General features: G+C 42.7%; 1 protein-coding gene across 4 annotated transcripts in view; it reads left to right on the top strand.

Annotated features, from left to right (window-relative positions):
• UBR4 (ubiquitin protein ligase E3 component n-recognin 4) overlaps nucleotides 1–15,155 on the top strand; it is a 78,634-nt gene continuing 63,479 nt past the window's right edge. For 3 of the 4 annotated variants that reach the window (XM_072884270.1, XM_072884269.1, XM_072884268.1), the window contains exons 1-20: nucleotides 4–196; nucleotides 4,404–4,501; nucleotides 5,249–5,352; nucleotides 6,040–6,169; nucleotides 6,274–6,413; nucleotides 6,763–6,865; nucleotides 7,403–7,544; nucleotides 7,701–7,825; nucleotides 8,539–8,663; nucleotides 8,913–8,972; nucleotides 9,099–9,289; nucleotides 9,546–9,645; nucleotides 9,735–9,872; nucleotides 10,379–10,496; nucleotides 10,926–11,113; nucleotides 11,690–11,849; nucleotides 11,982–12,067; nucleotides 13,055–13,224; nucleotides 13,909–14,191; nucleotides 14,813–14,945. In XM_072884270.1, the coding sequence (XP_072740371.1) occupies nucleotides 63–196; nucleotides 4,404–4,501; nucleotides 5,249–5,352; nucleotides 6,040–6,169; nucleotides 6,274–6,413; nucleotides 6,763–6,865; nucleotides 7,403–7,544; nucleotides 7,701–7,825; nucleotides 8,539–8,663; nucleotides 8,913–8,972; nucleotides 9,099–9,289; nucleotides 9,546–9,645; nucleotides 9,735–9,872; nucleotides 10,379–10,496; nucleotides 10,926–11,113; nucleotides 11,690–11,849; nucleotides 11,982–12,067; nucleotides 13,055–13,224; nucleotides 13,909–14,191; nucleotides 14,813–14,945 (2,728 nt within the window). In that variant the 5' untranslated portion in view covers nucleotides 4–62. Of the gene's footprint in view, nucleotides 197–4,403; nucleotides 4,502–5,248; nucleotides 5,353–6,039; nucleotides 6,170–6,273; nucleotides 6,414–6,762; nucleotides 6,866–7,402; nucleotides 7,545–7,700; nucleotides 7,826–8,538; nucleotides 8,664–8,912; nucleotides 8,973–9,098; nucleotides 9,290–9,545; nucleotides 9,646–9,734; nucleotides 9,873–10,378; nucleotides 10,497–10,925; nucleotides 11,114–11,689; nucleotides 11,850–11,981; nucleotides 12,068–13,054; nucleotides 13,225–13,908; nucleotides 14,192–14,812; nucleotides 14,946–15,155 lie in introns of all 4 variants that reach the window. The other variant, XR_012045849.1, reaches the window with a different exon arrangement.

Here is a 15,155-nt window from a genome sequence, read left to right as displayed (position 1 = left end):
CACTTCCGGCCCGCCGTCCCCCTCCGCCGCCGCGGCCCCCCCTCGCCCAGCGGAGCGGCAAGATGGCGGCGGGCGGCGGCGCGGGGGCCGCGGCGGAGCCGGGCTGGGAGGTGGCCGTGCGACCGCTGCTCTCCGCCTCCTACTCGGCCTTCGAGATGAAGGAGCTCCCGCAGCTGCTCGCCTCGGTTATCGAGAGGTGAGGGCTTACCTGCCCGGGCCGGGCTCCGGGGGGGGCGGCCCGGGCCCTGCCTCCCCTCAGCGTCGTTCCCTCAGGGCGGGGGTGCCCGGCGACGGGGAGCCCCTCGGAGTTAGCGCTGGGGGGGTGCCGCTGGCGGTAGCCGGTGGGGCGCTGCGGGGAGCGGCTGAGGAGCGTCCCTGTTGGGGGCTGGGCCGGTGGCCAGCGCCTGCTGGGGCTCCCGGGGAAAAAGGGAGCCCCGAGCAGCGTCCAGGGAGTTTCTCCCGCCCAGCCTCCTCCCGCTTTCCTGGGGACTGGGAGGCTCTCGGGGTGGTGCCCTTGGGACCTAATAAGCGGGGATGAGGATGCACGCCCGGCTGTCCGCGTTGGCTGCTGCTGGGCCGCAGCAAAAGCACCTTTGACAGTTACCCCGCGGAGAGGCTTCGGGACTGTTCTGGCGGTTTTGCTTTTGTTCAAGCGCGTTACGCTTTTGCAGGCTGTGCGGTGAAAGTCGTTGTCTCTCCAAGCCCGTCTCCTCTGGTGACAGACTCGTGGGGGGGGTCAGTGTACGGCATTGACTTCCTTTCAGGTTTCTACCAGTGAAATACTGGTCGTGCTTTAAGGAGAAACGAAGCTGAAGCAAATCAAGTCTGCCTCTTCTTAACCAGAAAGGTTAAACTCGGAGTATGAGAGCACTCATTGGAGCTATTTAATTTAACTTACAGCTTATTTTATGTTCTAAAACACTAGGTATGAACGCTACAACATTATGCTCGGTTACAAAGATATAACCCTGACCGCAATAAGTTGTTAGGAAACAAAAAACAAACACTGCGCTCAGGAGGATAATAAAATAAAGCCTTGTGGTATTTTGCTTAAAATAGAATGGCTGAGCATACAAATGATGGATGTTTCAAGTTAACGTTCTGTGCCTATATACATATAGTCGTGGTTCACCTAGAAACCTGCATATACTCAATATTTATGTGATTTGGGCAGTTCTTAGGCTAATCTTTCTTTTAGAAACCATTTCAGCTTTGCTTTTCCTTGTGGCGCTCCGCTGTCACTGTGCCTCAAGTTCATTATTGGAGTGTTTCGTCAGAAGAATATCACAGAAACGTTTGAATGGACGCGCTTGACTTTTGGGAGAGGTCTGTTTCCTCCGTTAGTGAGAACGATGGTTCCATTTTCCCCAAGCCAGCAGCTTGTTGCCTTTAAGTAGCGCTGCCCTGAGGTTTGACTTGTGTGCCTTTCGGACCCAGCAGGATTTAATGCGAGCGCAAGGCCTGTGGAGTCTTGCAGGACGCTATCTTTTATTTCATGCCTTGATATAACGTGTGGCAAATCACGGAGGAAAAAATATAGCTTGTTTGTGTTTGGAGCCATGCTCTTCTATTCTGAACAAATAATCTATCTTTAGATTTCTAATCTAAAATATTTTATCTGTTCAGCTTATTTTTAGAAGATGATTGTTAGCTCTTGTAGTGGGACCGTTGGTTGACACCATCTGCAAAGTGGCTGGATTTCCCCTTATGTAAACGTGGTTCAATGACAGCGAAATCACTAGCATTTTTCTTTTCAAAATAAATTAATAAACTCCTTTTCTTGACAACTCTTACATTTCATTTTTAAGTTTAAGCATCATCAAATTACTGTAATTCCCCTATTAGAAGGTATATTCCAGAACTGATAGGCTTTGGCCTCTTGTTTGACACAAATTTTGGAAATACTGACTTAGAAAGTTGCAGCTGAAGTGGAACTTGGTTTACAAAGTCTGTGACAGTTTCAGGGAAGGGTTTTCAATGGGGGGGAACTCCTGCACCTGCTGCTGTGCCTTTTCAAGGAAGAGGCTGCTTTTGTGCCTGCTGCCTTACAGAAAGGGTCTGTTTTAGGCCTGTTTAAGATTTGGAAACAGAACTGAGAAAGGAGGTGGTTTTTGTTGCTGTGTGTTACATTTGATATTGACACCGAGGCTTCTTGCTTAGCGTGAATAATGGTTTTCCCTGGGAAGGAAATGTTATTTAAGTAATAAATCACAATAAAATAGCTGAAAGTTATTATTAAATCTCACTGTATATGCAAAATAACACTCTAGTACATCACAGCTTAAGCTCTTATATTTTATTTAGGTTTATTTGCAAGGACTTGATGATTAGTTGACAAATGGTTTCCACTTTTCACTACCGTAACAAGTCCCTGGCTTGTTTTAATAAAACTCAAGCCTCTTATTATCCAATCCAGACGAAATTCCCTATCTTGTTCTGGTTTCTGCACCTTTGTGTTCTTATATCTTGTGGGTATTGTGTCTCACACAGCTTGACCTATACAGCAGAATAATCGTTGGGGAGCTGCTAGTTTCTCCCGTACTCTGTTATTCCCAAATAGTTCTCATTTGTTCTCTGAAGATACATTGCATACACCTACTGCTGCTAATTTATAGTTGGGCATAATGAGGTAGGTGAGCAAAATTAGCGCCTGAACATAAGAGAGCGTGAACTTTTTTGCATGTTCAGTCTCTGGGCTCGTTAGCCATCAGCGCACTCCTGGCAGGAGAGGGCGAGGTGAAGCCTGGTGAATGAGAGGTTGAAACTCAAGTCGCGTTATGCTGCTGAATATCTTCAAGTACAGCCTCTCGCTTCATAGTGGCTACTTTGCTATTTCAGCTTTTTGGGTAGACTAAATAAAAAAACCCTCAGAACTAGGAAATCAAAGCTACAAAGCTGTTGAGTACTTCTGTTCATTTTTCCAGAAGAAATAGTATATTCTGTAGTTTCTTCTGTTTCAGCTGCGTCTCCCGTTATGACTGGAAATGATGAGTTAGGATAGAAAAAGGGAAGGTGACTGGGCATAAATTAGGCATTTTTCTGGTCAGCAGAGAATGGTGTGTCCTCGTCCTCCTCCCACCCTGCCAAAGCTGGCATCGTTGTGTGCAGGTGGGTGAAGGGGATACATGGGTTCGTTTTGCCGTGCTCTGCAGCAGCGCTAGTCATTGCCAAACTTGAGAAGTCATTGTTTTAGTTGAGTATAGTGTGTTGCGATAGGCTGATGCCCTCTGTTCCCCACCTCCCCCCCAGAAATAAACTCTGTTGCCAGAGGTGGAGAAGTCTGTGTCTCGAGAGGTAAAGTGGCTAGTGAAGTTCAGTCATATAATCTGTTCTTCTTACTTGCTCATTCACTTCATGGTATAAAAGTTTCTATCATCTGAAAGTGTGAAGGAAATTAATTTAAGCATTTAATAGACATGCGTCCACATCCCTTGGTTTTGTCGCAGGAAAAATCAAGGGCAGAACTAGCTATGGAGGCAGAGCTGTGTTTCTGTGCTCAAGGTGGTTGCCTTCAGGTTTCTGTGCAAATGGGATGTGGTGTGACACATTGCTGCAGCAGCCTTTAACGTGTCATTTCTGTACATAAATAGGTGTTCTCTGTGGCCAGCGAGCCTCACTGAGAAACCTCAGGGACTTGACTTTCAGCGTGTTGATGCATATTTTGCTTTACAATTTTTACTTTTAGTTTGAGTTGGCGTGAAATTTTCACTCGCTCTGAGCTTTGTGTTGATTTGTGTGCGGGGCAGAATGATGCGGATCTCTGAAGTGGCAGGCCTCTACCCATGAGGCTGATTATGGTGGACGCATTTTTCTCTGCTGTGTGTTACCTGCCAAAAGTCTTTACTCCCCAGCTTGTCGCAGATACTGTGTTGTGTATTTGTTGTTGTTATGCAATTGCCTGTTTTGGTCCTTCTGTTTTGCAGGATTGCATATACTCCAGTTTGACTCCGTGCCTTGACAGAAAGGGAATGCCTTGTGCTCCAGTCCTGGCAAATCGTGCCTAGCGTTAGCAGAACAAACAGTCCAAACTTTATGGGCAGCTGAGTTTAGAATAACTTAAAGATTAATAAACCTCCGACTGGGAGAGCAATTGTTAAAGAGGCTGGCCTCTTGATGGTATAAAGGAGAAACATTTGCAGTATTGGAACTATTTCCTTAAATTTTCTATGTGGATAGCGATGCTGGTGCCACGATCTGTCTGCTGCTGGAGGACTCAGTCCTGAGGACACGGGAGATGGGGCACAAGGGAGAGGATTCCGTTCTCAAAACTTTGATTTGGAAAGAGCATATGATTTTAATGATCTTGTCTTACATCTGTTAATAGATATAACATATTCTGAGTGTTGTGGGGTGCTGCTCTTGCGCTGTAGACAGTTGACATATCTCCTGTTCTCCTGTTGCAGTGAATCTGAAATCCTGCACCATGACAAACAATACGAGCCTTTTTACTCCTCCTTCGTTGCACTTTCTACACATTACATCACTACTGTGTGTGGTCTAAGTAAGTATTCCCTGTCCTTTGCTGCTCTTGTTCTTGTGTTGTGACTAGGACATAGGAAAAGTAAACTAGAACTGTTGTCCTTTAGGTATTTGTCTCGAGCCCTCTTTCTGAATCAGACTTTAAGGCAGAGTGCGTGAGGCCAGCATTACTAGCTTTTATACTGGCAAAATGTCAATTCAGATGGAGAGGGAAACTTGCTGATAGGGGTGTTTGGCCACCAAGTACTGGGCGGCGTTGACTTTTTGGTTGCGTAATCATTGGCCTGACTTTATTTAGCAAAAATAATTTTTGGTCAAATGAAGCATTTAAATCTGTTTTCAGGACTTTTAAATTATTCTTTAGCAGTTACATTACTATGTTGGAATTAATGATCAGAACGTTGTGACTCAAAATATTTTATATTATTTTGGCTGACAGAATTTGGCAATTTCAGCAAAAAAGTGGGTTTGGTCAACTTGTTTCGTGTTCTTCAGTGCTTCTGTCACTATTAAATAATGTTGCTGGGGAAGCCATTGTATCTATCTACATTACCTTGTCCGGGTCGAAGGTATTATCCTTGCTTTACTGACATTTCTTGTGTTGTGTTTTAATGAGACTGAATTTACATTGCATCTCTGTGTTAGGTGTGATAGATTGTGTATGCGTGTGTGTTGCATAGCATTCTGTTTTACTGAAAGCATTAAGAACATCTTACACTGAATTATTTAAAAAATTGTGCTGAGTGATGCAAGCATCTGCTTTTTTCAGTACCAAGAAACCAATTGCAATCAGTGGCAGCTGCTTGTAAAGTCCTGATTGAATTCTCACTGCTGCGTCTTGAGAACCCAGATGAAGCATGTGCTGTTTCCCAGGTGAGCACAGATTTTGACTGTGTGGGCAAGCCTGAGTGCGAAAATGGACTTTGGCCTCTAATCGGAATATTGCTCTAATGTTGCATAAAGCCAAATTAATGAAGTTCTTAAAATATTTAAGGTGTACCACTTTGGTAGAGACTGATACCTGCTGAATCTTCCCTCTGCATTCTTTACTCAGAATTTCAGCTTGTGAGCAAGCTGAAATAAAGGTGATCTGAAGCCTTGGTTAATTCTGTTGTAATTGCCTACAGTCTGATTTGGTTTTGTGTAACAACCTGGATCAAAACTGTTCGTCAAATTTTTAAAGATGGATTCTTCCCCAGTTGTATTTTAGTCTTCTGGGAAAGCTTAAATCTATTTCAGAGAGGAAAGGCATGTGAGAAGTGTTCGCGTAATGTAGCTTCTGATAGGGCCAGCTTTAAGCCTTAGTGTGTCATAGGAGAGAGAGCTTTTCCAGATGCTTTTCTATAACAAGCACATGGGACAACGTTAGCGACCTGAATTACCTGCAGTTAGTAAGTTGTCACGATCTTTGGTAGGAGATGAGAGTGGATTCGAGGTGTTGCAATAGCCTTACTAGCTGAAGTTGCAGTACTCTTAATGCAGCTGCTTAGAATACATGATATTGAGGAATAATTGCAATCAAGAGAGTTTAAATTGTACTTGATGTCTTTTTCTTTGTAGAAACACCTCATTCTACTGATAAAGGGGCTGTGCACGGGCTGCAGCCGCCTAGATCGAACTGAAATTATTACCTTCACAGCAATGATGAAATCGGCCAAGCTGCCTCAGACTGTCAAAACCCTCTCTGATGGTAGGTGTTTTAATTTATGGTTATAGCACTGTGGCACTTGAGGTAGGCATAGAAAATACTATGGGTTTGATGTGTGAAATGATGTTTTGCTGCTTCCCCTGCAGTAGAGGACCAGAAGGAGCTGGCCTCCCCGGTGAGCCCAGAACTAAGACAGAAAGAAGTGCAGATGAACTTCCTCAATCAGTTGACATCAGTCTTTAACCCTAGAGTCTCGTCATCACCATCTATCATGCCAGAGACACAGGTAAACAAATGGCCCTAGAATAGAAGCAGTCTGAATTTTAGCATTAATAACATTGGTGCAGGCAAGGACAGAGGGCAGTAAGTGGTAGTTTTTTAATATACGTGCGTAAAGAAAACCTTTCTGAAGTATTTAAATCCTACTTGCGTGTCGACGAATGGCAAATGAGAAAATACTGTTTGCGTTGTATTGGCAATAGTAGTTTTGTTGCCTCATGGAAGCTAATGTTCAGTGATATTGATAGCTCTTTTGAGTTCTGCTGCTGATGTGCCTTGCTCCTGTGTAGAGACTTACTGCAATACCGTGTATTTTTAATGCTTCCATGTTATATTTAGCACGTGCTTGTTTTTAGGTGGAAGGAGAGAGCGAGGATCAAGCTTCCACAGATCAAACCTCTGCAGCAAAGACAAAAAGCATATTCATCGCTCAGAATGTAGCCAGCCTGCAAGAACTGGGTGAGAATCAGCTTTTTAGGACCAGGGAAAAAAATGCTAGAGGAAATGACTCTCCAGTGTTACACCTTAGAGCTCTGAATGGGAAGAAGCTTTCTGACCTAAAGCACTTGTTCTTTGGGACTCACTTGGTTGCATGCTGAGGTTACCAAGGGAGGTTGTGACTGTAATGTAGTTTTCTTCATTGCAGAGGAGATGAGCTCATTATATTTGTATGCAGTAGCTTTGGTTTTTGGGGAAAAAAAAGGTGGATGATATAAAATAGCCTACGGGATGGATTACTGAGCAGGTGTGGATTAGACCTGGTGTGCCATGTAACATGCACGCAGAGCTCTGTGGCACCCGTTATGAGTACTGGCTGAAAATTTCACCATCTGCTTTGTGTGTTGTAAACTAGTCTTTATCCTATTACCTCATCTATGGTGATATTTTCTCAGCACAAAGAACAATTAAGTCAATTATTGATGACTGTTAGATCTGTTCTGCTTAGGAGCTCTCCCATGGAACAGTAAAAATAGCACTGCTATTTTTGTTTCGTAGGTGGCTCTGAAAAACTGCTGAGAGTGTGCCTGAACCTCCCATACTTTTTGCGATACATAAATCGATTTCAGGATGCGGTGTCAGCCAACTCTTTTTTTATTATGCCAGCCACAGTGGCAGATGCCACTGCTGTTCGTAATGGGTAAGAGTCGGTCGTTACTCTTCTTTGGTAGATGCAGGGTACACTGTATGAGAGAAAATAACGGTGCTAGCTATGCAGTATTGGTTATTGTGCTGCTCCTGTGAGCTGTCTGATGTGTACATTGCATTGCTGAACCTTGACGTGTCATTCCTATAGATTTCATTCGCTGGTAATAGATGTGACCATGGCACTGGATACTCTGTCTCTGCCTGTATTGGAGCCCCTGACACCCACGCGTCTCCAAGATGTGACGGTTCTTGCTCTCAGCTGTCTCTATGCAGGTGAATGGATTTCCTGTGTTTTCTTTGGAGCTTTAAGTAGCTCTCACCTTTGCTCTGCTTTGTTACCTGCACGTTTGAGGTTCAGCCCCCAAGTAACGTTTATTTCTCATGAATTTGAAAGCTATGCAGCATACTGCATAGTCTGGTGACTGGGTTAATGTGAAAATTGTACAGTGACGCTGAAATTCTGATATATTCTGCGAATGTTCTTTTTGGTATCTGAGGGAAAGACTAAGTGACTCAACATCTTCTTAATAGCCTGTAATTTCTGCTCTTTTTTTTTTTTATGTTCAGAGCATAATATATTTTTGCAATGCTTATGGCTTCAGCTTAATTGGTTATACCCCCAAATCAACCTTGTTTCCCAGGAGCAGTTTAAGTACACCAGAATCCTGGGTGTTTAATTGGTATGGGTAGGACTTTAAAGGGATATGGCAGTCGAGTATGAAGATTGCCTTAATAATGGTATTGAATTACATGGTAAAACATTTCCCCTTTTAATTGTTCTCACGCGTTTCTGTAGGACAGAACTTGACTCTTTTGGGGGTACCTCAGAAAGATTTTTTTATCTGTCAGCTGTAATATTGAGTATTCCCAGCTCTATCAAGTTTATGGGCCTGTTAGATACCCCTTGTTTTAATGTGCTAAGTAGGAACATTGAGTCCCAAGACTGGCTCTTAATAGGAATGTTATCTCCACTTGCTTTCAATCAGGTGTGAGTGTGGCAACTTGCATGGCCATCCTACACGTGGGTAGCACTCAACAGGTACGAACTGGGTCAACAAGTTCCAAAGAAGAAGATTATGAAAATGATGCTGCTACTATTGTACAGAAATGTGTAAGTAGATGAGAGAGTATTTGTTGTTTTCATTCTTGGCAAGTGAAGTGTGTAGAATTTGTATTTATTTGCATTGCAATACGTATCTATTATTTCTAGGCCTTAGACTTGCTGATAAAGGAAGTAATGGGGTGGCTAACTGTAAAGGGTAAAATACAATTGTATTTGGCGTTTTAAAAGTGTGTGTCATGGTTTATTATTGCCCAGTGGAGCGCTTAAACATACCTGTGGTTTTGGATTTATTTGCAGCTTGAAATCTATGAAATGATTGGACAAGCCATCAGCAACTCACGCCGGGCAGGGGGTGAGGTAAGATTTGCATCTCAGGAGGCTTTTTTCACTGTTTTTGTGCTGGTATATTTTGGCATTTGGATTGACACTATTTTGTCCTTTTGGTGCTTTTTTTTTTTCCCCCCTTCACTTTTGCGATGACAGCATTATCAGAACTTCCAGCTGCTCGGGGCTTGGTGTTTGCTAAATAGCCTCTTCCTCATCTTGAACCTCAGCCCCACGGCCTTGGCTGATAAGGGAAAGGAGAAAGATCCATTGGCTGCTCTTCGCGTCAGAGACATTATTGCTCGTACGAAGGAGGGTGTTGGGTCTCCCAAGCTAGGACCTGGGAAAGGGTATGTAAATACCTCACTGAAGTAGTCATTGTCCGTGTATCTAACCATGCCCAGCAAGCAACTACTACGGGGTCTTGTTGGTCTCTTGAAATTTTATCTGCATTTGTAATTCAAGTCTTAATTCTTGAAAAGAAGTCGTCGTCTTCAGTTTAGCAAAGCAGTTGCTTCACTCAATTTTTTTTTTTAATATATATATTTTTTTTTTTTTTTCCCTCCACCCCCCCGAAATTACATTGTATTCTTTATGTTTCCGTAGGCATCAAGGGTTTGGTGTTCTGTCAGTGGTGCTAGCAAATCATGCTATCAAATTGCTCTCATCGCTCTTTCAAGATCTGCAAGTGGAGGCATTGCACAAGGTATGTAGGTAGCATGTACGTTCTTGTGAAACATTTTGCCTTCTCCACTGAAACACGCTTTAAATTATCTTTTCAATGCTGTCCTCCAGGGCTGGGAGAGTGATGGTCCGCCAGCAGTGCTGGATATCATGGCTCAAAGCACGTCCATCCAGAGAATTCAGCGGCTGATAGATTCTGTACCACTCACTAATTTGCTGCTGACTTTGCTATCTACTTCCTACAGAAAGGTAGGAACTGGCATACAGCTAGAGAACTTCTGTAGCTGAACCACTCCTACTAAGTGTCACCTGCCTGGGAAATTCTCACTTTACTGTGTCTATGCTAAGAAGAATCTAGAATTCTTCTTTCAGAAGCTGTCAGCCAGGGCCTCTTTCTTGCCTCTTTTCAGAGACTGTTAATTTGACAAACTTGTTCTAATAAAATCTTTCTGTAAGCTCAGTGGTATTTGTGAGTTTAGTGAGACGATGAAAAGGCTGTATTCAAAACCGATGCTTTTAATGTTCGAGCTGTTACTTGAAGTGTTGCTTACAAGCTTGGCATAGAGTATTTGTTTTCAACCATGCTGCGTAATTTTTAATACAACTTAAGGGGGACAAGCCTTGAAAAACTGTTAATAAACTAGTTGAGGCAAATTTGCTAGAAGAAAATTAAAATGCATTAGGAAGTTACTCTTGTTTTCAAATTCTTATCTTTCATAATCCTAAAATTTAACTTGTTCTGCTGTTCTTCTAAGGCTTGTGTCTTGCAGCGTCAGAGGAAGGGCTCCATGAGCAGTGACGCAAGTGCCTCCACTGATTCTAATACTTACTATGAGGATGATTTTAGCAGCACTGAGGAGGACAGCAGCCAAGGTAATAGAGTTTGCAGCAAGCAACTTAAGTCAGGATTTTACGCTGTCTTTCAGATTTAGTGGAAACCTGGCTGCTGGTCTTTTGCCTTCTTGGACTGGAATGTCATGTAATGCTGAAAATATGAAACAGTTTGTAAGATCTGTTTGGCAGAAGTAATGCTGACTGTACTCTTATGTAAACTAAACCCAGAGTGGCTGGGATTTGGCAGTATTTGCTTAAGAGGAGAGTGGAAATAATTTCTTCTTGTAAATTCCTGCTGAAGTGCTGTAAAAGTGCTTAGCCTTGTGATTTGGAAAGGAAAAATGAAGATAGCAGATGCCTTAACTGTGCTCACTGAAACTCTTTTTCAGGCTTTTTCTAAGCTGAGTAGTTTGCATACGGTAGTTGCTTATAATATTATGCTTTTTGTTTTCCTGCCTCCTGTGTTAGATGATGACAGTGAACCAATCCTCGGGCAATGGTTTGAAGAGACAATCTCTCCAAGCAAAGAGAAAGTGGCCCCACCGCCACCCCCTCCACCACCACCTTTGGAGAGCTCACCTAGAGTGAAAAGCCCGAACAAACAGACTGCTGGAGAGAATGGGAACATCCTGGCCAGCCGCAAAGATCCAGAGTTGGTATGGGAAGGTCTTCAGGCTTAATGAAATAACTGATGTGCTGTAGCGTGGTTTACTTGTCAGTGACTAGCTGCATTGACAGACAACATGATAAATGTCGGGTAGTTTAAGTACATTGCTGATGGAGAATCAGTGACTGTCTTGGCTTTGAAGAAAGACATTTTCTCTACTCTTCTGTCAGGTGGAACATCACAGTATTTGTTAGTGACAGGGAAGCAAACACTGAGGATAATATCTATTTGGGTTACAGAGGGAAAAGGAAAATGAGGGCAGAACTATAAGCAAAATGACTTGCTGATAGAATGCTTTTAGCTCCAACTCCGTTGGGTAAAGACAAAAATAAATACTGCAGTCAAGAAGTTAGATACTTGCAACCTTTTCAGAGAATTCTAAAATCGGTCCTGATACAGAACACAGTGCAGTGAGCTGGATTGCGATGAGTAAACCTGTACTCCACTGCCGGGGTGGAGTTAGGGCACTTGATTTATTTTGCTGGTGGTTTGGTTTTTGTTTAATGTTGTCTTGTACTCCCTCTGCCTTTGTTGCTTCTATAGTGTGTTTCTCTTTTCTTTTCAGTTTTTGAGCCTAGCTTCAAACATTTTGAGCTTTATCACTTCTTCTATGCTGAACTCCAGGAATAATTTCATTCGCAACTACCTGAGTGTGTCTCTTTCGGAGCAGCACATGGCTACACTAGCTAGCATCATCAAAGAAGTGGATAAGGATGGGCTTAAGGGTGAGTGAGCAGAACTTCTCTGTTAGAGAACACACGCTGTAGGATTTAGAGGTGTATGTTTTCTTAGTTTCATGTGGAAATTTTAAATGTAGGAGAGCAACGGTAGTAAATGGCTTGATCCCTGTCTTACAGGCACGTCAGATGAGGAGTTTGCTGCTGCACTGTATCACTTCAACCATTCCTTGGTGACCTCAGATCTTCAGTCTCCTGCCTTGCAGGTAAGTCTGTGATTGAATGTATAAATAAAATGAAGAAGCGTTGGTGTCTGTTAGTGTCTCTACACAGACTCTCCACACCTAGAGTAGCATGTTGATGATTCCGTTTGGCCCTAGGGTATATTCTTTTGCAAACAGAGCTTGGAATATTTTGGATCCAATGAGTTGGATGGCCTTTGCAGTCATCCAGTACAAAACATCCTACAGAGCGTAAACTTAACATCTAGAGTTCAGATTAATCCACTGAACTTTGAAGGTGATGAAAGCTGAAAAGGAAATTAGTTTGTATATTTTGTTTTGGAGAGTTGCCTCTATCCATGCGTTTATCAAGAGGCATTCCTGCAGATTTGGTTTGCTGTCAGGACTGATGCCAAAAGACCTTGGAGTTCTCTCAGGAGAGAATCAAATTAATCCTTTTGCTTTCATGTGCTAACTTTGTAGCCTCTAGGTCTCTTTGCTAGGTCATGGGCTGACCTGACTTAACACTGTAAGTAGAGGTTATAAATCTGCTTACCAGTCAGTGAATTTAATTCCTATACTTTTCGTTGACTGTTTTCTACTGTATTTAAAATACTCTGGGGTTTTTTTTAAAGCAGTTGGACTTTTCAGAAATCTGCCTTTTTACTATATTTGAGAAGAAGCAAGCATTACTGTGATCAGTCAAAGGGATCTTCTTCCAAATTCTTAGATACTGAACATAGTAGCATAATCTCTCCTGCTGTGATATTGCAGTAAACGAGTAGAGCTCATTAATGCAATTTTTTCTGCATTGGTGTTGAAAGTTTGTTGTGTCTTAGGTGGCAAAGTGACAGCGTAAGTGTCCCTCAGTAGCTATGCTATATATTTGAGATAGGAGAGAGATTGCTGTGTGAACCCCTACGAGCTCTGAGAGTCCTGCTGTTTATTGTCACCTATATGTTCAGATCATACTTTTAATTAAGGCATCAGACAGGACTTGCCTCTTTTCAACAAGTCTCTGTTTTGTTGCAGAACACACTTCTTCAGCAGCTGGGAGTTGCCCCTTTTTCTGAAGGTCCGTGGCCTCTCTACATCCATCCTCAAAGTTTGTCGGTGCTCTCGCGGCTTCTCCTGATTTGGCAGCATAAAGCCACTGCCCAGGGAGATCCTGACGTTCCAGAATGCCTTAAAGTTTGGGAAAGGTGAGGTAATTTTATGTTAAGCTGAAAGTCAGTCATCTCTTACCTCTCTCATTTTCTATCAAGTGAAAATTCTCTGGGACCAGAGTAACACGTGTGTGTGTGTTCTCTGAGTGGTGATGGTATGTGATGCTTGGAGGAGCAGAGGGTCAGTCTTCCGTGTTGCTGGAGCCCTTCACCTAGAGCATAGGAAATGAAACCTAGAATCAGGATTTAAGCGGGTGGAGGCTGAATCACTTACAGCAATGCTGGTTTTAAAAAGGGAAGGCAAATGTCTTATTTCAGCAGGTTTCTGGTAGGTTCTGTTATGATGGTGGCAAGATTTTTCCTCTCTACCATTACCCAAATGTGAAAGTCTCTGATAGGGTTTAGCTGACTTAAAGCTGTAGTGGACAGCCTTTCCTGTGGGAACAAGTTTGCATCTCTCTTTCTCCCTTTGAATGATTGTTCATATTTTCCATCAAGTGCATTTGCTGCTAATTGAATTTCTGTAGGTTTTACTGTTTGCATAGTCTCATTCCAATACATGATGCAGTGAATAATTTGTGAAATCGCCAGCATTAGAAGAATAAGCAGAAAAATATAATTATGAAAATGTTTCTCTATAACCTCTAGCTGAAGAGATTTTAAGGAGGGATCTAAGCAAGGAGAAAAGTAAACTTTTTAAACTTCCTCTCCTATTGTCAGGTTTGTGGGCACACTGAAGCAAAATGCCTTGCAGGGGACTCTTCCTACTGACACAGAAGATCTGAATGTTGAACATCTCCAGCTGCTGCTGCTTATTTTTCACAATTTCTCTGAGAGGGGCCGCAGATCTATCATGATGCTCTGTATCCAGACAATTGTGGAGCTGACAGTGAACATGGATACCCAGCAATGTTCTGTGCCACTTATCGTGGCACGTCTACTCTTGGTATTTGACTACCTGCTCCATCAGTATTCCAAGGCCCCTGTGTACCTATTTGAACAGGTAAGATTTTGAGATCATGTTTGGGATATTTAGTTGGTCACCCAGCAGCAACCTGTCACAGGCAACCGTTTCATGTGTTCTGGTCTCTTCGTGGCCTTTGCGAGTAAATCAGTTTTGATGGTTTTGGAGTTATAATGCATGATTAACTACTGTTGCTGATTCCTAGCAGCAGGTTCAGTTTGAGTGTAAATTCCTTGTGTAACTACTGTCCTAATAAATCCTGTTAAGGACAGGATGAATGCCTTATCTTTCAAAATCTTGAGTAAGTGGGTATTTAGGCACCATTTCACAAATAACTTGTACGCCGTGTCCTTGCTTTAGCTTTTCACTGTTGAGGTTTTTCGCACTGTTCTCATTAACGGGATGCTAGTGTTTTGCATGTGGCTTTTTCAGTTGTTGGAAGCTTGACCATTGATTTGAACTGCTCACTCCAGAATAAAAATCATCAGATAGGGTCCAGGGCTTCCCTCAGAAGCTGGGAATGATTGTGTTTTAGCAACAGGGTTGTTTGTATTTTACAGCTCTTTTTCTGTTGGTGGTGGCAGTGGTGGTATTCTTTCCCCCTACCCCTTAATGACAAGGATGCCATGGGTGGTTTTTTGTTTGTTTTTTTTAACTTAGGTGCAATATAATTTGCTGACTCCACCCATTGGCTGGGTGAGTGGATCCCAGGACAGTAGCAGACGAACGTCTGTCCCACTTTATCACGGGTTTAAAGAAGTGGAAGAAAACTGGACCAAACACTGTTCATCAGGTAAGAAAGAAAATGTAAGGAATTTTTTTTTATTCCAGGATTTGCTTTTACAAATAAATGAGAGCCCTTCCTGTGCCCTGGTGTGGGTAACTTTTCCTACTTTTAATGGGCGTAGTTACAATAGGCAGATAATGCATGTAACGCAAGAAAAGTTTTATTAAACAAAATTATTGTCGTCTAGGAGTATGCTACAAGTAATTCAAAATAAGT

Source organism: Ciconia boyciana, chromosome 19, assembly GCF_034638445.1.
Source record: "Ciconia boyciana chromosome 19, ASM3463844v1, whole genome shotgun sequence".
NCBI classification, from domain to species: domain Eukaryota; kingdom Metazoa; phylum Chordata; class Aves; order Ciconiiformes; family Ciconiidae; genus Ciconia; species Ciconia boyciana.
This window is presented reverse-complemented; position numbering and strand designations above follow the sequence as displayed.